Source organism: Triticum aestivum, chromosome 4A, assembly GCF_018294505.1.
Source record: "Triticum aestivum cultivar Chinese Spring chromosome 4A, IWGSC CS RefSeq v2.1, whole genome shotgun sequence".
Classification (NCBI taxonomy): domain Eukaryota; kingdom Viridiplantae; phylum Streptophyta; class Magnoliopsida; order Poales; family Poaceae; genus Triticum; species Triticum aestivum.
This window is the reverse complement of record NC_057803.1, coordinates 483,320,117-483,343,365: the sequence shown is the minus strand read 5'-3', so window position 1 is coordinate 483,343,365 and position 23,249 is coordinate 483,320,117. Positions and strand designations below refer to the sequence as shown.

General features: G+C 41.1%; 1 protein-coding gene across 1 annotated transcript; it reads left to right on the top strand.

Annotated features, from left to right (window-relative positions):
• The first annotated feature begins 19,526 nt into the window (after window positions 1-19,526).
• Window positions 19,527-22,470, top strand: LOC123082109 (lysosomal Pro-X carboxypeptidase). The gene is made up of 9 exons (XM_044504524.1): window positions 19,527-20,022; window positions 20,118-20,304; window positions 20,602-20,735; window positions 20,868-20,980; window positions 21,087-21,207; window positions 21,294-21,608; window positions 21,775-21,854; window positions 21,968-22,017; window positions 22,158-22,470. The coding sequence occupies exons 1-9, from the start codon at window positions 19,621-19,623 to the stop codon at window positions 22,289-22,291; spliced, it is 1,536 nt and encodes a 511-aa protein (XP_044360459.1). The 5' UTR covers window positions 19,527-19,620; the 3' UTR covers window positions 22,292-22,470.
• The last annotated feature ends 779 nt before the right edge of the window (window positions 22,471-23,249 follow it).

Genomic DNA, 23,249 nt, shown 5'->3' with positions numbered 1-23,249 from the left:
GTAGCTCCCCGTTTATTTTTTGATATGTTCCTAGAGAAAAATTATGTTGAAAGATGATATTAGCAATGATGCGGACTAGGTGCGTGTTCTAAGGATTATCCTCATTGCTGCATAGAAGAATTATGTCCTTGATGCACCGCTAGGTGACATACCTATTGCAGGAGAAGATGCAGACATTATGAACGTTTGGCAAAGCTCAGTATGATGACTACTTGATAGTTTAGTGCACCATGCTTTACGGCTTAGAACCGGGACTTCAAAAATGTTTTGAAATGTCATGGAACATATAAGATGTTCTAAGAGTTGAAATTGGTATTTCATACTCATGCCTATGTCGAGAGGTAGGAGACCTCTGACAGTTCTTTGCCTACAAAGATGGAGGAGAATAGCTCAACCAGTGAGCATGTGCTCAGATTGTCTGGGTACTGCAATTTCTTGAATCAAGTGGGAGTTAATCTTCCAGATAAGATAGTAATTGACAAAGTTCTCTAGTCACTATCACCAAGTTACTAGAACTTAGTGATGAACTATAATATGCAAGGGATAACAGAAACGATTCCCAAGCTCTTCGTGATGCTGAAATCGACGAAGTTAGAAATCAAGAAAAGCATCAAGTGTTGATGGTTGACAAGACCACTAGTTTCAAGAAAAGGGCAAAGGGAAGAAGGGGAACTTCAAGAAGAATGGCAAGCAAGTTGCTACTCAAGTGAAGAAGCCCAAGTCTAGACCTAAGCCTGAGACTAAGTGCTTCTACTACAAAGGGACTGGTCACTGGAAGCAGAACTCCCCCAAGTATTTGGCGTATAAGAAGGATGGCAAAGTGAACAAAGGTATATTTTATATACATGTTATGGGTGTATACTTTACTAGTGTTTATAGCAACCCCTTAGTATTTGATACTAGTTCAGTTGCTGAGATTAGTAACTCGAAACGGGAGTTGCAGAATGAACAAAAACTAGTTAAGGGTGAAGTGACGATGTGTGTTGGAAGTGGTTACAAGATTGATATGATCATCATCGCACACTCCCTATACTTTCGGGATTAGTGTTGAACCTAAATAAATGTTATTTGGTGTTTACGTTAAGCATGAATATGATTTGATCATGTTTATTATAGTACGGTTATTCATTTAAAGTCGGAGAATAATTGTTGTTCTGTTTACATGAATAAAACCTTCAATGGTCATACACCCAAGGTGAATGGTTTATTGAATCTCGATCGTAGTGATACACATATTCATAATATTGAAGCCAAAAGATGCAAAGTTAATAATGATAGTGCAACTTATTTGTGGCACTGCCGTTTAGGTCACATTTGTGTAAAGCGCATGAAGAAAATCCATGCTGATGGGCTTTTGGAATCACTTGATTATGAATCAGTTGATGCTTGCGAACCATGCCTCGTGGGCAAGATGACTAAGACTCCGTTCTCTGGAACAATGGAGCGAGAAACAGACTTGTTGGAAATAATACATACTGATGTATGCAGTCCGATGAGTGTTGAGGCTCGCGGCAGGTACCGTTATTTTCTGACCTTCACAGATGATTTGAGTAAGATATGAGTATATCTTCTTGATGAAACATAAATCTGAAACATTTTGAAAAGTTCAAATAATTTTAGAGTGAAGTGGAAAATCATCATAACAAGAAAATAAAGTTTCTACGATCTGATCGTGTAGGAGAATATTTAAGTTACGAGTTTGGTCTTCATTTGAAACAATGCAGAATAGTTTCGCAACTCACGCCACCTAGAACACCACAGCGTAATGGTGTGTCCAAACATCGTAACCGTACTATATTAGATATGGTGCAATCTCTGATGTCTCTTACCGATTTACCACTATCGTTTTGGGGTTATGCATTAGAGACAGCTGCATTCACGTTAAATAGGGCACCATCTAAATCCGTTGAGACGACGCCATATAAACTGTGGTTTGGCAAGAAACCAAAGTTGTCATTTCTTAAAGTTTGGGGTTGCGATGCTTATGTGAAAAAGTTTCATCCTGATAAGCTCAAACCCAAATCGGAGAAATGTGTCTTCATAGGATACCCAAAGGAGACAGTTGGGTACACCTTCTATCACATATTCGAAGCCAAGACATTCGTTGCTAAGAATGGATCCTTTCTAGAGAAGGAGTTTCTCTCGAAAGAATTGAGTGGGAGGAAAGTAGAACTTGATGAGGTAACTGTACCTTCTCCCTTATTGGAAAGCAGTTCATCACAGAAATCTGTTCCTATGACTCCTACACCAATTAGTGAGGAAGATAATGATGATGATCATGAAACTTCAGATCAAGTTACTACCGAACCTCGTAGGTCAACCAGAGTGAGATCCGCACCAGAGTGGTACAGTAATCCTGTTCTGGATGTCATGTTACTTGACCATGACGAACATACGAACTATGAGAAAGTGATGATGAACCCAGATTCCGCGAAATGGCTTGAGGCCATGAGATCTAAGATGGGATCCATGTATGAGAACAAAGTATGGACTTTGAGTGACTTGCCCGATGATCGATGAGTCATTAAGAATAAATGGATCTTCAAGAGGAAGACGGACGCTGATAGTAGTGTTACTATCTACAAAGCTCGAATTGTCGCAAAATGTTTTCGACAAGTTCAAGGTGTTGACTACGATGAGATTTTCTCACTCGTATCGATGCTTAAAAGTCTATCCGAATCATGTTAGCAGTTGCCGCATTTTATGAAATCTGGCAAATGGATGTCAAAACTGTATTCCTTCATGGATTTCTTAAAGAAGAGTTGTATATGATGCAACCAAAAGGTTTTGTCGATCCCAAAAGGTGCTAACAAAGTGAGCAAGCTCCAGCGATCCATCTATGGACCGGTGCAAGCATCTCGGAGTTGGGACATATGCTTTGTTAAAGTGATCAAAGCATATGGTTTTATACAGACTTGCGGTGAAGCCTGTATTTACAAGAAAGTGAGCGGGAGCACTACAGCATTTCTGATAAGTATATGTGAATGACATATTGTTGATCGGAAATAATGTAGAATTTTCTGGAAAGCATAAAGGAGTGTTTGAAAAGATTTTTCAAAGAAAGACCTCGATGAAGCTGCTTACACATTGAGCATCAAGATCTATAGAGATAGATCAAGACACTTGATAAGTTTTTTCAATGAGTACATACCTTGACAAGATTTTGAAGTAGTTCAAAATGGAATAGTCAAAGAAGGAGTTCTTGCCTGTGTTGCAAGGTGTGAAGTTGAGTAAAGACTCAAAAACCCGACCACAGCAGAAAATAGAAAGAGAATGAAAAGTCATTCCCTATGCCTCAGTCATAGGTTCTATAAAGTATGCTATGCTGTTTACCAGTCCTATTGTATACCTTAGCATGATTCTAGCAAGGGAGTACAATAGTGATCTAGGAGTAGATCACTGGACATCGGTCAAAATTATCCTTAGAGGACTAAGGAAATATTTCTCGGTCATGGAGGTGATAAAAGAGTTCGTCGTAAAGAGTTACATCGATGCAAGCCTTTTACATCGATCTAGATGACTCTAAGTCTCGATCTGGATACATATTGAAAGTGGGAGCAATTAGCTAGAGTAGCTCCATGAAGAGCATTGTAGACATAGAAATTTGCAAAATACATACGGATCTGAATGTTGCAGACCCGTAGGCTAAACTTCTCTCACGAGCAAAACATGATCACTCTTTGGGTGTTAATCACATAGCGATGTGAACTAGAGTATTGACTCTAGTAAACCCTTTGGGTATTAGTCACATGGAGATGTGAACTAATCACATAAAGATGTGAACTAGATTATTGACTCTAGTGCAAGTGGGAGACTGAAGGAAATATGCCCTAGAGGCAATAATAAAGTTATTATATATTTCCTTATATCATGATAAATGTTTATTATTCATGCTAGAATTGTATTAACCAGAAACATAGTACATGTGTGAATACATAGACAAACAGAGTGTCACTAGTATGCATCTACTTGACTAGCTCGTTGAATCAAAGATGGTTAAGTTTCCTAGCCATAGACATGAGTTGTCATTTGATTAACGGGATCACATCATTAGAGAATGATGTGATTGACTTGACCCATTCTGTTAGCTTAGCACAATGATTGTTTAGTTTGTTGCTATTGCTTTCTTCATGACTTATACATGTTCCTATGACTATGAGATTATGCAACTCCCGAGTACCGGAGGAACACTTTGTGTGCTACCAAACATCACAACATAACTGGGTGATTATAAATGTGGTCTACAGGTGTATCTGATGGTGCTTGTTGAGTTGGCATAGATCAAGATTAGGATTTGTCACTCTGATTGTCGGAGAGGTATCTCTGGGCCCTCTCGGTAATGCACATCACTATAAGCCTTGCAAGCATTGTGACTAATGAGTTAGTTGCAGGATGATGCATTACGGAATGAGTAAAGATACTTGCCTGTAACGAGATTGAACTAGGTATTGAGATACCGACGATCGAATCTCGGGCAAGTAACATACCGATGACAAAGGGAATAACATATGTTGTTATGCGGTTTGCCCGATAAAGATCTTCATAGAATATGTAGGACCCAATATGAACATCCAAGTTCCGCTATTGGTTATTGACCGGAGACGTGTCTCGGTCATGTCTACATAGTTCTCAAACCCGTAGGGTCCGCACGCTTAACGTTCGGTGACGATCGGTATTATGAGTTTATGTGATTTGATGTACTGAATGTAGTTCGGAGTCCCGGATGAGATCGGGGACATGACGAGGAGTCTCGAAATGGTCGGGACATAAAGATTGATATATTGGGCGACTATATTCGGACATCGGAAATGTTCTGAGTGATTCGGGTATTTTTCGGAGTACCGGGGAGTTACGGGAATACGGTGAAGAGGTATTGGGCCTCATGGGCCAAGTGGTGGAAGAGAGGAGGTAGGGCGCGCGGCCCCCCTAGCCCAAACCGAATTGGACTAGGGGGGAGACCCCCCTTTCCTCCTTTCCTCCCTCTCCTTCCTTCTCCCCTTCCCCCTTCCTTTCCTCCTCCTAGTAGGAGTAGGAAAGGGGAGTCCTACTCCTACTAGGAGGAGGACTCCTCCTCCTGGCGCGCCCTTGGAGGGCCGGTCGGCCTCCCCCTTTGATCCTTTATATACGGGGGCATGGGGGCACCCTAGAACACACAAGTTGATCATTGATCCCTTAGCCATGTGCGGTGCCCCCCTCCACCATAATCCCCCTCGATCATATCGTAGCGGTGCTTAGGCGAAGCCCTGCGTCGGTAGCAACATCATCACCGTCATCACGCCGTCGTGCTGACGGAACTCTCCCATGAAGCTCTGCTGGATCGGAGTTTGTGGGACGTCATCGAGCTAAACGTTTGCTGAACTAGGAGGTGCCGTGCATTCGGTACCTGGATCGGTCGGATCGTGAAGATGTTCGACTACATCAACCGTGTTCTCATAACACTTCTGCTTACGGTCTATGAGGGTACGTGGACGACACTCTGCCCTCTCGTTGCTATGCATCACCATGATGTTGCGTGTGCGTAGGAACTTTTTTTGAAATTACTACGTTCCCCAACAACATGTTCATCACATAATCTTTGTTTTATAGCATGGACATTTGGACTTTTATATGGTTCAAAGCAATAGTCTAGTTTTGACATGTAGACTTTAATACTCAAGCATATCAACTAGCAACCATGTCTTTCCAAATATCAACGCTAAAGCAAGTTATCCCTAGCCCATTATGCTCAATCATTGATCCATTCATGAAACACACTTGCATATTAGCTACACCCAATGCTCAAGTACGATCATAGTGCCCCTTAGTTGGTGCTTTATAAGAGAAGATGGAGACTCAAGTAAAAATAAAAATTGCATAAAGTAAAAGAAAGGCCCTTCGCATAGGGAAGTAGGGATTTGTAGAGGTGCCAGAGCTCAAAGCGAAAAGATAGAGATAAAACATTTTGGGAGGCATGCTTTTCCTGTCAACGAGAACGATCAAGTATTTCCCAATACTTTCCATGCTAGATATATCACAGGCGATTCCCAGATAGAAAATAAAGTTTATTCCTTTTTCCACCATACTTTCACTTTCCATGGCTAACCGTATCCACGGGTGCCTTCCATACCAACACTTCTCAAGGAATTTATTATTTGACAGCATAAAGTAAATTCATTTTTCATTTCGGGACTAGGCATCCCTAATAACTTTGTCGTACTCTCGTGGAATGACAAGTTAATAAACACTCATCGTGAGAATAACACATCTAGCATGGAAATATATCATCCACCCACCGTTTCATGAGCGGTACGAGCACACAAAAGAGAAGTTTATTTTGAAAAAAAGAGATGCCACGTACAAATTTGCTTAGATTGGCAAAATAATGCTGCATATAGGTAGGTATAGTGGACTCATATGGCAAAACTGGTTTAAAGAATTTTGGATGCACAAGTAGTGATCATACTTAGTGCAAAATGAAGGCTAGCAAAAGATTGAGAAGCGACCAACCAGGAAATGAAAAATCTCATAAGCCGGCATTAAGAATAACTAACACCGAATAATGCACCACAAGAAGGATGTAATTTCATTGCGTAACTATTGACTTTCATGCTTGCATAGGGAATCACAAACCTTAACACCAATATTCTTACTAAAGCATAATTACCCATCAACATGACTCGCATATTATATCAACATATCTCAAAATTGTTACAAGGAATCAAGTTTATTTTGTCCAATGATCTTCATGAAAGTTTTTATTATATCCTCCTTGTATATCTATCACTTCGGGACTAGTTTCATATGTTGCTTTTGATAGCTCAAACAAATCTAAGTGAAGAACATGAGCATAAAAATTTTCTTGTCTCAAAATAATTTAAGTGAAGCAAGAGAGAATTTAAAAAAATACTAACTCTCAAATAAATCTAAGTGAAGCATGAGAGCATTTCTTCAAAAATACTAAAGCACAACGTGCTCAAAAAGATATAAATGAAGCACTAGAACAATTCCATAGCTCATAAAGATTTTAGTGAAGCATAGAGAGCAATTCAAACAAGTCATGGCATAATTTTGACTCTCTCAAATAGGTGTGTCCATCAAAGATCCATGACTAAGAACACAAATCAAAACAAGCAAAGTCTCATATCATACAAGACGCTCCAAGCAAAACTCATAATATGTGACGAATAAAAATATAGTTTCAAGTAAAATACCGATGATTGTTAGAAGAAAGAGGGGATGCCACTCGGGGGCATCCCCAAGCTAAGTTGCTTGATACTTCTGGAATATTATCTTTGGGTGCCATGGGCATCCCCAAACTTAGCCTTTTGTTAATCCTTATTCCTTCATCCATCGTAAAGTCACCCAAACCTTGAAAACTTCAATCACACAAAACTTAACAAAACCTTCGTGAGATCCGTTAGTATAAGAAAGCAAATCACTACTATAAGTACTGTTGCAAACCCATTCATATTTTATTTTTGCATTATATCTATTGTATTCCAACTTTTCTATGTCAAAAACTCTTCAAAGAAAACCATAGAGTCATCAAAACAAGCACACAACGCAAAGAAAACAGAATCAGTCAAAACAGAATAGTCTGTAGCAATATGAAGATTTCTAATACTTCTGTAACTCCAAAAATTCTGAAAAACTAGGACAACGTGAGCAATTTGTATACTAATCTTCTGCAAAAAGAATCAGTATTTTATCACGCATCTGTTAAAAATGAAAATAATTTTCCTGGGTGCAAAAGTTTCTGTTGTTCAGCAAAATCAAATCAACTATCACCCAACATGATCCCAGAGGCTTTGCTTGGCACAAACACTAACTAAAACACAAAAAACACAATCATAACAGTAGCATAATTGTGCAAACACTCAAGAACAGAAAGAAAAATGTGAAAAAAATATCAATTGGGTTGCCTCTCAACAAGCGCTATAGTTTTATGCCCCTAGCTAGGCATAATAATTTTAATGATGCTCACATGAAATCTAGTAATTGAAACACAAAGAGAGCATCATGTAGCATGTGAAAAAGAAATTTAAGTCTAACATACTTCCTATGCATAGGCATTTTATAAGCAAGCAAATTATCATGACAAGAAACATCTAACATATGCAAAGAAGAGGAATAAAACATTGACGATCTCAACATAACGATAGGTAATTTAGTAACATGAAATTTTCTACAACCATATTTTCCTCTCTCATAATAATTATATGTAGGATCATAATCGAATTCAACAATATAACTATCACAAATATTCTCTTCATGATCCACATGCATGCAAAGTTGTCACTCTTTCAAAATAGTGGGATTATCATTAAATAAAGTCATGACCTCTCCAAGCCCACTTTTAACAAAAATTTCATAAGATTGAGCACTCTCCAAATATGTGGTATTATTTTTAGCTAAAGTTGACACTCTTCCAAACCCACTTTTAATATTATCGCAATCATATTCATCATGAAGTTTAAATAAATCTTCAAGATCATAAAAATCATTATCACCCCAATCATGATCACTACAATAAGTAGTGGACATAGCAAAACAAGCATCCCCAAGCTTGGGGTTTTGCATATCACTAACACAATTGACATTAATAGAATTTATAATAAAATCATTGCAATCATGCTTTTCATTCAAGGATCTATCATGAATCACTTTATAAATTCCTTCATTTAACACTTCATCACAATTTTCAGATTCATAGATCTCAAGCAAAACTTCATAAAGATAATCTAGTGAACTCAATTCACTAGCAATTGGTTCATCATAATTGGATCTTTTGAAAAGATTAGCAAGTGGATGAAGATCCATAACAATAGATTATTAGCAAGCAAAGATGCAAGCAAATAGAAGGCACATGGCAACACAAGCAGAGATAGCAAACAAGAGATCTGACGAGAAAAAGGCGAACAAAAAAGAGGGTGAATAAAATGGAAAAAAATTGTGAAGTGGGGGAGATGAAAACGAGAGGCAAATGGCAAATAATGTAAGTTGGAAGGAGATGAGATTTGTGATTAGGAACCTGGTAGAAGTTGGTGATGTCTCCCCGGCAACGGCGCCAGAAATTCCTTTTGATAGTGGCTTGAACTACATCGGTATTTCCTCAAAGAGGAAGGGATGATGCAGCACAGCTATGGTAGGTATTTCCCTCAGTGATGAGACCAAGGTTATCAAACCAGTAGGAGAACCACACAACACCACGTAAACAACTCCTGCACATAAATAACAAATACTCGCAACTCGACGTATTAAATGGGTTGTCAATCCCTTTCGGGTAACGGCGTCAGAAATTGGCAAGTAGACGGGACAAAAATTGTAGTAGATTGACAAATGCAAATAAAAGCAAATAATATTCAGCGAGATATTTTTGGGTTTTTGGATTAATAGATCTGAAAATGAAAGCAAATAAAAATAGATCACGAAGGCAAATATAATAAAGAAGAGACCCGGGGCCGTAGCTTTCACTAGTGGCTTCTCTCAAGAAAAATAGCAAATGGTGGGTAAACAAATTAATGTTGGGCAACTGATAGAACTTAAAATAATCATGGCGATATCCAGAGAATGATCATTATATAGGCATCACGTCCAATATTAGTAGACCGACTTTTGCCTGCATCTACTACTATTACTCCACATATCGACCACTATCTAGCATGCATCTAGTGTATTAAGTTCATGGAAAAAACGGAGTAATGCAATAAGAACGATGACATGATGTAGACAAGAACTATTTATGTAGCAATAGACCCCATCTTGTTATCCTTAATAGCAATGATACATACATGTCGGTTCCCCTTCTGTCACTAGGATCAAGCACCGTAAGATCGAACCCATCACAAAGCACCTCTTCCCATTGCAAGATAAACAGATCAAGTTGGCCAAACAAAACTCAAATATCAAAGAAGAAATACGAGGCTATAAGCAATCATGCATATCTGAGATCAAAAGACTCAAATAACTTCCATGGATAAAAACATAGATCTGATCATAAATTCAAAGTTCATCAGATCCCAACAAACACACCGCAAGAAAGAGTTACATCATATGGATCTCCAAGGGACCATTGTATTGGGAATCAAACGAGAGAGAGGAAGCCATCTAGCTACTAACTATGGACCCGAAGGTCTACAAAAGACTACTCACGCATCATCGGAGAGGCACCAATGAGGATGATGAACCCCTCCGTGATGGTGTCTAGATAGGATCTGGTGTTTCTGGAACTTGCGGCAGATGGAATTGATTTTCGTCGACTCCCCTAGGGTTTCTGGAATATTGGGGTATTTATAGAGCAAAGAGGCGGTGCGGGAGGCCACCGAGGTGGGCACAACCCACCTGGGCACGCCTAGGGGCCCAGGCGTGCCCTGGTGGGTTGTGCCTCCCTCGGGGCGCCCCCAGGTGCTTCTCTGACCCATTGGGTGTCTTCTGGTCCATAAAAAATACACAAAAAGGTTCACTGCGTTTGGACTCCGTTTGATATTGATTTCCTGCGATGTAAAAAAGCAAAAACAACAACTGGCACTTGGCACTATGTTAATAGGTTAGTACTAAAAATGATATAAAATGATTATAAAACATCCCAGAATGATTATATAACAGCATGGAACAATAAAAAATTATAGATACGTTGAAGACGCATCACCCCCCTGGGCGCCCCTCCACCCTTGTGGCCGCCTCGTGGCTCCTCCAACTTCACCTCCAAGTTTCCTAGTTGTCTTCTGGTCCAAGAAAAATCATCGCGAAGGTTTCATTCAATTTTTGACTCCGTTTGGTATTCCTTTTCTAGAAAACTCAAAAACAAGGAAAAATAGAAACTGGCACTGACTCCAGGTTAATAGGTTAGTCCCAAAAATAATATAAAATAGCATATTAATGCATATAAAACATCCAGAACAGATAATATAATAGCATGGAACAATAAAAAATTATAGATACGTTGGAGACGTATCAACCATGTTGTTATATTATCATTCTTGGATGTTTTACAATCACTTTATAGCAACTTTATATCATTTTTTGGGACTAACCTACAGACATAGTGCCAAGTGCCACTTGTTTTTTTGCTTGTTTTTTACTTTGCAAAAAATCAATACCAAACGGAGTCCAAACGCAATGAAACTTTTTGGAGAATCTTTTTGGGCCAGAAGACACAGGGTGGGCCGAAGAAGTACCAGAGGGGAGACCCGAGGGGGGCACAACCCACCTGGGCGTGCCTTGGGGCCCAGGCGCGCCCTGATGGGTTGTGCCCACTTCGGTGGCCTCCAGCACCGCTTGTTTGCTCTATAAATACCCCAATATTCCAGAAACCCTAGGGGAGTCGACGAACCACAATTCCAGCTACCACATGAAGGGGTTCATCATCCTCATTGGTGCCTCTCTGATGATGCGTGAGTAGTTCATTGTAGACCTACAGGTCCGTAGTTAGTAGCTAGATGGCTTTCTCTCTCAGTTTTGATTCTCAATGCAATGGTCTCTTGGAGATGTATTTGATGTAACTCTTTTTGTGGTGTGTTTGTTGTGATTCGATGAACTTTAAGTTTATGATCAGATCTATGTTTTTATCCATGAAAGTTATTTGAGTCTTTTGATCTCTTATATGCATAATTACTTATAGCCTCCTATTTCTTCTTCGAATCTTTGGTTTAGTTAGGCCGACTAGATCAATTTTTCTTGCCATGGTAAGAGGTGCTTTGTGATGGGTTCGATCTTACGGTGCTAAATCCCAGTGACAGAAGGGGAAATGACACGTATGTATCGTTGCTATTAAGGATAACAAGATGGGGTCTATTCCTATAAGAGTAGATCTTGTCTACATCATGTCATCATTCTTATTGCATTACTCCGTTACTCCATGAACTTAATACACTAGATGCATGCTGGATAGCGGTCGATGTGTGGAGTAATAGTAGTAGATGCAGGCAAGAGTCGGTCTACTAATCTTGGACGTGATGCCTATATAATGATCATTGCCTGGATATCTTCATAATTATTTAAAGTTCTATCAATTGCCCAACAGTAATTTGTTCACCCACCGTATGCTATTTTTCTCAAGAGAAGCCACTAGTGAAATCTACGGCCCCCGGGTCTCTTCTTTATCATATTTGCCTTCGAGATCTATTTTTATTTGCTTTTATTTTCAGATCTATTAATCCAAAGACTCGAAAATACCTTGCTGCAATTTATTGTTATTTATTTTATCTCGCATTCCTGCGAGATCTTTTTATCCAATCTACTACAAATTTTACCTATATTTTACTCGGGAGGGATTGACAACCCCTCTTTTACGTCGGGTTGCAAGTATTTATTCTTTGTGTGCAAGTGCCATTCACGTAGTGTTGCGTGGTTCTCCTACTGGTTCGATAACCTTGGTCTCATCACTGAGGGAGATAGCTACCGTAGTTGTGCTGCATCATCCCTTCCTCTTTGGGGAAATACAGACGTAGTTCAAGCCGCATCAAGCAGCGGCCGGCTGGGGAAGGGGATAGCGCGCGGGCTGGGAGGGGCCAACTCTGGCATCTGTGCTGCGCAGGCGCTGGAGCTGCGGTGACGCTACAGAACCGGAGCTACCCCGGTTGTCCACCTTGGACCGCTCCAAGGCAATGCGGACGACCAGCTCCTCGTCGACGTAGAGTTCAGAACCGAAGTAGCAGCTGGAGCTCGACATTGTGCCGGATTGGATAGGAATCAGATAAGCGAGAGGAGAGGACGGAGCGAGAGAGGAAAGTGAGTGAGCTAGGGTCGGTGGTGGGTCGGGCCTGTCAGCTCCGATGTGGCAGATGGGCTCGGGCGTGTCCGGTCCACCCCATATCCGCCCTACATTTGGGCTGGATATGAGGGGCGTCGAATAGCCCGGGCGTTTTTTGCCGGTTTAAGGCCCCCGAGTGGGTCGATTTTCTGATCGGTCCACCCGCCCGAGCGTTTTAGATGGATTTAGGGCGCCCGGCTGTAGATGCTCTTATCACGCCCCGTGCTACCTCTTGAGCTTGCGTTAATTTTTTCCTTGAAGAGGAAAGAGTGATGCAGCAAAGTAGCGTAAGTATTTTCCTTAGTTTTGAGAACCAAGGTATCAATCCAGTAGGAGACTATGCAACAAGCCAGCGAATACCTGCACAAACAAACACCAACTTGCAACCAACGCGACAAAGGGGTTGTCAATTCCTTCACGGTTATTCGCAAAGTGAGATCTGATAGAGATGGATAAACAGTAAAGTGAATAGAAATCTATTTAGGTTTTTTTTTTAGAATCAGAAATCTATTTAGGTATACAGTCTTTTTATGGGCTGTCCAGGCCTGTTTTTTCTCTGCTTTAAAGCTACGGCCCAGCTGTCTTCTGTGTGTTCTAGTTTTTTGTTCGTGTTCATTTTTTTGGCGGTCTCCTATTTGGCGAGCGCCCTCCCCTGCACCCACTATATACAGAATTTTTGAGATTGCAAATATTTTTTATTAATGATTTTTTTTCAAATTGGTAAACACTATTACAAATTGGGGTGAATATTTTTCGATATAACTTTTTTCATCGAATTGAAAAACAATTCACCAAATTTTTTAAGTTACGAACATTCATGAACTCTTTTATAAGTGAATATTTTTTGAGTTCACAATTTTTTTTAATTTGCGTACATGTTTTTTGGAACTCGTCAACAAGTTTTTTTGCATACGCGAACATTTCTTGAAATTCGGGAACAACTTTTGAAATTCAGAAATAGTTTTGTTTGTGACAGAAATTTTTTGAATTCATGAATATTGTTTTGAATTAGGGAACATTTAAAAAAATAGAACAGTTTATTAGACACGAATTTTTATTTTTGAATCGTGAACAATTTTCAAATCAATGAACTTTTTTTTTAAAACACCCATGAAAATTTTATAAATTCACTAGTTTTTTTAAAAGACATGGGCATACATATAATAAACAGTGCTTCCCCATTTAAATGAGAATCACCCACTTGGACTAGTGGCTAGCTCGCGTAGCGCTGTGATAGAGCTTGCGGGTTCGAATCCCTTCTGCTCGGTGCCCTTTTATTTCTTGGCCCACTGACATATTTTTTTTCTTTTATTTCTCTTTGGTCCACTGACATATGGGCCCCATACAAATGTGGCCTAAGCTGACACCTGTCACCTATAAAAATTACGAGATACGTATGCAACGTATAGAGCCAGGACTGGCGTTTCAACCTCAGGGACCACATTGATTACGTATTTTCATGTATCGGGACCATATTGAAGCACTTTGCAACCTCGACGACCAAATTAGACGTCGCCGGCGACTATAAAAACTATAGATGCAATTATCTCAAAAGTAGCTTTTTCTAAGGCAACTACTGGCTGGTTTCAAGATGTGCCCTAAGCTGACACCTGTCACCTATAGAAAATACGAGATACGTATGCAATATATAGAGTCAGGACCGGCGTTTCAACCTCAGGGACCGTATTGATCACGTATTTTCATGTATCGGGACCATATTGGAGCACTTTGCAACCTCGAGGACCAAGTTAGACGTCGCTGACGACTATAAAAACTATAGATGCAATTATCTCAAAAGTAGCTTTTTCTAAGGCAACTACTGGCTGGTTTCAAGTACTGGCCTAAGCTGACACCTGTCACCTATAGAAAATACGAGATACGTATGCAACGTATAGAGTCAGGACTGGCGTTTCAACCTCAGGGACCGTGTTAATCACGTATTTTCATGTACCGGGATCATATTAGAGCATTTTGCAACCTCGAGGACCAAGTTGGATGTCGTTAATGACTATAAAAACTATAGATGCAATTATCTCAAGAGTAGCTTTTTCTAGGACAAGTACTAGCTGGTTTCCAGTGCGATCTCATATGGCCCAGGAAAAAAACGCCTTCACGGGCCGCAGAAAACAAATTACATCTCGAGCATCGACCTTTCTACATGGCAAATTAAGGTGCTCAACTAAAAAAATAAAAATATATAGAAAAGTAAAACTGTCACCCTCTAGATAGAAAATGCCATGAACGAAAAAATACACATAAATTTATAAAATGCCATGATCTAAAAATATAAAAATTATCATGCTACTTTATAAAACTGCAATACTCTAGATAAAACAACGTCTAGAGCCAGGACTGGTGTTTCAATCTCAGGGACCGTATTGATCACGTATTTTCATGTACCGAGACCATATTGGAGCGTTTTGCAACTTCGAGGACCAAGTCGCCAACGACTATGAGGACTATAGATGCAATTATCTCAAAAGTGCTCCCCTCGTATGTTTGCTCTAGCTTTTTTTAAGGCAGTACTGGCTGGTTTCCTGTGCGATCTCATATGCCTAGAAAAAAAAACACCTTCACGGGCAGCAGAAAACAAATTACATCTCGAGCATCGACCTTTCTACATGGAAACTTAATGTGCTCGACTAAAAAACAAAAATATATAGAAAATTAAAATTGTCACCCTCTAGATAGAAAATGCCATGAACAAAAAGTACACATAAATTTATAAAATGCCATGATCTAAAAATATAAAAATTATCATGCTACTTTATAAAACTGCAATACTCTAGATAAAACAAAATTTATCTGTATAAGCCCCAATAAAAATTGCCATGCCATTAAAAATAAAATGTCATCCTCTCAATAATATAAGACTGACATGCCTTTAAAAATAAAATATGTCATTCTCTCAACAATAAATTTCCATCCCTATCATTAATAAAAATTCCATGTTATTAATAATAAAATTTTCATGTAAAAACAAACATGACTTTTGAAAATTAAATTAATGTTTAAATTTGCCATGTGACATAGTCCCAAAAATTATAAAAACTACCCTGTTAATTATTTTAGAGAAAAAGACATGTTACTAATTGTTAAAATTTCATGCTCTTAATAATAAAACTACCATCCTCTTTTTAATAAAAATGTCATTTTATTAATTATTAAAATGTCATACTATTAATAAAAAACTGCCATCCTCTTATTACTAAAAATGTCATGCTATTAGTTATTAATATGTGATGCTCTTAACAATAAAACTGTCATCCTCTTATTAATAAAAGTGACATGTTATTAATTAGTAAAATTACATGCTCTTAATAATAAAAACTGCCGTGTAGGAAAATAAAAATGCTATGTCTTGGAAGATAAAAAATGACAATAAAAAAGGAAATTGCCATTCTATGTATAATAAAAATACACATGGCAAGTTGGGGTGGGGGCTCTAAAAAGTAGGGATCTTTTCTTTCAAAAATGGAAAAATCGAGAATTTTAGAGTTTTCTGAAACAAAAAAACAAATTCACAACAAAGTAACTTAAATAAATAAAAGGTGTTCTAGCGAAAATTGTTCACAAACACCTCTCTAGCCCAATAGGGGAGTGCAGGTGGCTACCCCTCTAGCAGGGCACAAGTTTTGATTCCCGGCCTATAGCCGGATTTATTTATTCAGTTTTGCTAAGTTTCAGTCGACTGAGACTTTGTTATGCCTCTGTCGATGCTATATTCCCTAGATGTTCCATGGAGATTTATACAATTTTTTTCTTCTGATTTTTCTTTTTCTTTCTTATATACTACATCACTTAATTGAGACTTGATTAAATCTAAATCAAGTGAAACCTAGCCATATCCTTATTTACTTTTTGAATAAAAAAAGGCGTTTGTCAGGAGAGCATGAGCAGTTACAGCGAGCTCTTTCGGATAGCTGATGAGGCGTTGGATTTCTGGATTTCGTCCGCAAGAACGTTCCCAGATATCTATCCCTAATAATAAAGCACGGATTGACTCCATGAGTTCATCGTCATAATACACTTTCTTTTCATGAATTTACGCTTTCAGTTTTTTTTCTGTAACACATCTATATTTATTTACCATATCCAAAGTGGAACTAATCTATCTGTATATATCCCGGCTGCGTTGTTGTTTTCCCCCGTCGATCCGGGAGCCCCTTGCCGCCCCGCCGCCTTCGCGCTCGGCCTGACCACCGGCTGCCGCGCCGCCGGACCTCCACGCCTCGCACCCCTCTCCCTGCTCTCCCTCTTCTCCGTTTCATTCCCCTCTGTTTCTCTCTCTCACACAAGGACTGCCTCTCACTTCTTCTACAGGAGCAGCCATGGCCAACGACTAACGCCGCCTCGCCCGGATCAGGCCGGAATCGACCTCCTGCAGCCGGATCAGCGCCATCCCGACCTCGCCGGCCTTCCTCCCCGTCTTCATCGCGATCCATCACCGGGCTCGAAGACAATCCCATTATATAGCAGCAACCGCTGCCGCCGCCAGCAGCAGCAGCAACAACAACAGGCGCGGCCGAGATCGGCGGAGACGGGGGAGCATGCACGCGCTCCCCGACTCACCCCATCTGCGCGCACGTTCGCCATCGCAGGCGCCGGCGGCTACTACGCCCCGGAGGTGCTGGACACATGGCAGCCCATGCTGAAGGCGGACGTCTACTCCCTGGGAGTGCTCCTACTGGAGCTCCTTACCTGCAAGTCCCCGACACACGCATCCATGCAGGACGATGTTGGCGGCGTGCTCGACCTGCCGTACGTCGTTGGTATAGTCGGTGGTGCGCGAGGAGTGGATGGCTGAGGTGTTTGACATGGAGCTCGTGCGGCTGGGCGCCATCACCGATGAGGAGATGGCTGCGCTGCTGCAGGCACCCGTAGAGCTATGGGCATAGAGGCAGCAACTCGAAACTCCATGGTTTGCACACAGCAGCACAACGCCACGGTCTGCATGCGGCATGACCAACTCCACTCAGATTAAAATTATGTAGCTGTATACGATCCTCCCTTTTGTTCAGGTTTCCATGATTTTTTCAGTTGAATTCAGTTGCAGATTCATTCAACTCATCTCCATTGCCACACACAAAAAGGCTCTGATTTTTATTTTTCTCTGCAAATTGTAACCATTTTTCATATCACACTAAGCAGGCACCACTTGTCAATTTTAGTAGAGTCTGTACATTGGGTCGTTGAGTATGACAGCTGAGCGGCCTCTGCTGATATGAAATTTTTTCCAGAATCTGGTAAGAATTTTTCATAGGACGTATATTCAGCTCCTGAGAAGTACTTAAACAGCAAAGGAGTGCATACTTTATATGTAAATATCTTACTTAGAAAAGTAGATCATGGAAGAGTCATCTATACAGTCATTTTGAAGATTATGTTACCCAAATTACAACTCACATTAGGAAAAAAAACTAAACATCTGCAGCTTTCTTCCTGAGATTGCAAAAGAAAATTAAGACAACATGCATGCTGGTGTCCTGCAATTAGTAAGTCATATCTAGAAAACCCAAAGTAAAACTGATATATGTCAAATGACCCATATTTAGGGTGGTTTTACCAGAGAGAGTATCGTGTATGGTTCACACAGACTCCAGATGTGGCACCTCTTGGAAAATTCCATTGTATGAATGAGGATCCTACATTTCCTTTGATCCGAACCTTTGGTACACAATTTTAAAGGTTTCATCATAATAAAAACTGACAGTCTTTATACAGTAATCTGAACATTTTGTGGGTTGCCGGACAACTTTGTTCTCCAGTATAGGTGGCGTATGTTTGTGCAAAATGATCATGTAAGGACATCTGGTAACTTTATTCTTTTGTGAAGGTTGATTTACTTGATGGAGAAACTTACATTTCCTCTAAACAAGTGAACATGACATGTGTGATGTTCAGAAAAAGGAGCTTTCGTGTGTTGGCTGGCAGCCCTAATGAACTTTAGACATGTATCCGAGGTTTCGTTGGCTGTAAACCAGTACGGTCAACAATTTGAATTTTAGCTTTCTACCAAAAAAATTGAACTTAACTACCGGTAGCTTCAGATTTAGAATATTCCTCTGTTTTGGGACAGATGGTGGTTATTTGTAGTGATTGGGATAAACTCTGCACATCGACTACACGTGAATTTACCAATCTGATTAAATGAGTGGAGGTTCACAAAGTGCACATGTATAAACCTTTCGTCCATCACCTTAGTGACATGTAATAATTTTGTAAAGGTTACAATGATGCACCATTTAGAAGTAGCAGTTATTAAACTCTCAAAGAATATGCTGCAAAGTGGAAGGCACCGATCGAATTCCTCAGGACATTCATCCCTCTCCGCCCACAACGCTCTCATCGTCTGCTAAATGGACCAAAATGATGTTTGGAATTGCTTGCTGCTGCAATTGTTATTCTAGGTTGGTTTGTTTGCTTCTACTATTACTTAAGATTATTGATATTGCTAATTTTTCTGGTTCAGAAACATAAATTTACTCGGAGTAATACCGGCCCCATGTCATGAGCTCATGCGCAATTCTCAAATGATCCATCTTTTTTCTCATGAGCGTAAATTGTCCCACGACACAGTTTCTCATGATCAATGTTTTCTCCCGTTGCAACGCACGGGCATTTGTGCTAGTGACTCCTAAACACAATGTCAGGAAACATTGTATACGACTATAGCCGCGTTGTCACGTCCACGTTATATACATATTACTGATGTTAAAAAAAAAGCCCTAGTCTCACGGTAGCTGGCTGGGTTATAGCTGAGTTTGTTGGAAATTAGTTACTCTTTGCATGATTGTGATACTATTGTTAATCGATCCATAGATCGAGATATATATGCGGCTCCATCTGAAAAACTGTTCCACAAATCCCATCCCTGCCGAACTTCGATCATGGAGCGAAACATCATCGTCCTCCTATCCCTTCTTCTCTGCCTCCTCCTCTCGTGCCATGTATCCGCAGTCGGCGCCACCGCCAAGCGGCGGCACTCGTCGCCGCTGTCGCGTCCCCATCGTGTGATCACAGCGGAGACGGCGCCGGCCACGACGGTGCCGGCGATGGTGCAGTACGAAACGCGGTACCACACACAGCGGCTGGACCACTTCAACGCGGCGCCGGCGAGCTACCGCACGTTCCCGCAGCGCTACCTGGTGAACGGCACGTACTGGGGCGGCAAGACGGCGCCGGTGTTCGTGTATGCCGGTAACGAGGGCAACATCGAGCTCTTCACCAACAACACCGGCTTCATGTGGGAGCTCGCGCCACGCTTCCGCGCCATGCTCGTCTTCATCGAGGTAAATCCGTCGACGTCGATGATCTTTTTGGGAGTATAAGATTGGGATGCTGCGTCCCGCGTGCGTGATTCTTGATGTGTCTGCAATGCATGCAGCATCGGTACTACGGGCGATCGGTACCGTTCGGGAGCGAGGAGGCAGCATTCAGGAACACGAGCACGGCGGGGTACCTGACGACGACGCAGGCTGTCGCCGACTTCGCCACGCTCGTGCAAAGCCTCAAGGCCAACCTCAGCGCACCGACCGCCCCCGTCGTCGTCTTTGGCGGCTCCTACGGCGGCAGTAAGTACTAATTGATCACCTCCATTCACCAAGTACTGTGCATGTGCATGTGCATGCTTGACCCTAAAACCTCAAGGATATCTTAGTTTGTTATTTTTTCGAACGGAAAGGATTTTAGCTTGTTACTTGACCGTTATTTTCGCAAAGATCTTTTTTTTTCTTTAGTTGTTGTACCCCAAAAATATTCGATCGCATCCATAGGACGAAATAAAGTGGTTGCAGTGTCAAAGATCGCCTCATGATTTTTTTTACAAAATTGCACGTGCATTCGTGGCACTGAACTGTATGGATGAACAGTGCTGGCAGCGTGGATGAGGATGAAGTACCCGCACGTGGTTATTGGGGCCGTCGCTTCGTCGGCACCAATCCTCAGCTTCTACGGCATGGCCGACCCCTACGCCTTCTACGACATCATCTCCAACGATTTCAAGGTGCCTTTGCATGATTATGGCACCTGCAACTCATAAGTTCAGGATCGATATATTTACATATGCTGACTCTAGGAGCGCTCATTTGGTATTCCGTTAGTAACATTATATACATGATCATTATGCCTGTGTTAGAGCGAGAGCAAGAATTGCCACGACGTACTCATGAACTCGTGGAAGGAGCTGGACAAGGCGCTCTCCAATGACGCCGGCCGGGCGCAGCTCAACAGTACGTTCAAAATGTGCCGGTACGTGCTGCAAACATGCTCACCTAGAGACGATGACCATCGCTAGTTCCTTCGATCGTTCGATTGATGAATCTATCTGTACATATATACACACGCATGCCTGCAGAGGTAGTACAGTGGAGGCGATACCCGACTTGCTCGACACCGCCATCGTCTACTCCGCCATGACGGACTACCCGACGGAGTCCGGCTTCCTCACCCCCCTCCCGGCCTATCCCGTCAAAGAGGTTCGTAGTTATATATCTCTCACTTCAACTTTTCATGCCGTACGTTTTGGATTGGTTGATTGATTTATTTGGTCTTCCTCATTCAGATGTGCCGCGCGATCGACAACCCGAAGTCGGGCAAGGACACCTTCTCGAGGATCAAGGACGCCCTGGGGGTCTACTACAACTACACGGGCAACGCGCACTGCCTTGGCGACGCCACCGAGCATGACCCTTACGGCATGTTCGACGGCTGGGACTTTCAGGCGTGCACGGAGATGATCCTCATGAGCTACGGCGTCCGCAACGGCAGTGTCCTCCCGCCGGAGCCCTTCAACTTCACCGGGCTCCTCGACGGCTGCCGCGCCTCCACGGGCCTGCCGCCGCGGCCATACTGGATCGCCACAGAGTTCGGAGGATTCGTAAGTACTATTTGTTTTTTTTGTTGTTGTGAGAATAACAGCTTGTCTTGGGCTGGGTTCTCTTCAAATTGGGCTCAATCAAGGCAGGTTTTGGGCTGAAAATACATGGGCCGGATTCAGTTACTACCTTTGTTTTTTTCCTAAAAAAACTACTTTTTTGTTTCAGGATATTGCAAATGTTTTGAAGAGGTCAGCTAGCAACATCATCTTCTTCAATGGGCTCCGAGATCCATGGAGCAGTGGCGGGTAATTAAATTATTTAATATAGATATGTTTAGATGAATTTCGGTAACTGAATTTATCATAGTTGGTCCATGTTAAAGCCTTGACCATTTATATTTGTTGGACATATTGCGCAGCGTACTGAAGGACATCTCAAGAAGCATCGTTGCACTGGTTGAGCCAAAAGGTTTGTCATCTTACTACAAACTAATTTAAGTCTTCATTTTCTCATGGAGTGAACATAGTAGAAATTGTTTTTTTTTTACTTTTATCCTTTATCTTCAAATTGTTTTATGTTCTGCTAAGGCTGTTGGAAATGTTGGTCAGGTTCACACCACGTAGACTTGAGATTCTCCAGCAAGGACGACCCTGATTGGCTTAAGCAGGTGCGGGAAAAGGAGACGAGAATCATAGGGCATTGGCTCAATCAATACTACAAAGATGAAGCCATAAAGTCCTAGGTGTATGCATGCTTTGTGTAGGAAAGGAATATATGGTGTGTTCTCTCCTTTTTGTTCATTCTATTTGTTTTAGGTTATTATTAAGAACACAAAGCAATAACATATTTAGATCAGCTCTCCAAGCACATGTATCCCAGCTTATATTGGAACAAGATGAACTTACACATTGTTCACGATTCTATGTATGTTTATGTCCCACGTGATGAGCTACGCACCAAAGAGATTGAAGTTCCGGTAAGGTCTCTTTAAAAATATGATATGAATTTTTTTATGACCAGCTGGACAACCAACTTGTGGTTGATGATTAGGAGGCAGTGGTACCCTCGACCCACCAGGGATCAAACTCTAGGTTTGAAAATCTGGTGTCTTGTAAAGATGGGATATTCTTTCAATCTGAAGCGGCATTGACGACGATAGCGATGTGTCTGTCATGACTTTATCAATCTCACGACTCGCCAACTTAGTCTTTCTGAGGTGTTCATAGGGATAGGTTGTTTGTTCAACGAGATGAGTTCAATTCCACCTATTTTCAGTTGAGCTTTATTAGAACAGATGCTAACACCGCTGCTCATTGTTGTGTGATAGGCAAGCCAAAGTAGATGTAGAAGTTTATGGTTAAACTACATCCCTCCCTTCCTTGGTGATGTACTTCAGCATGATTGCAAACCTATGGTTTAATCAATAAAGCCCTTTGAGTCGCAAAAAAAGGTAAGGTGTGGGAGCGAGTCAGACGTGGGCAGCGGCCCAGGTAAGCGGTGATCTGGAAATGTTTTCACCGCTTTTGGGAAGTTTCCAACCAGGTTTTGTTTCTTTTCTCTATTCATTTGTTGGTTTTATGGAAGTGTTTGTGTTCTGTTTTTTCATTTCTCTGCCTCTTTCTTCTTTCTGTTTTTTTAAATTGACGTCTTTTTTGGATCCGTCAACATTTTTGGAATTCATATACTTTTTTTGAATTTGT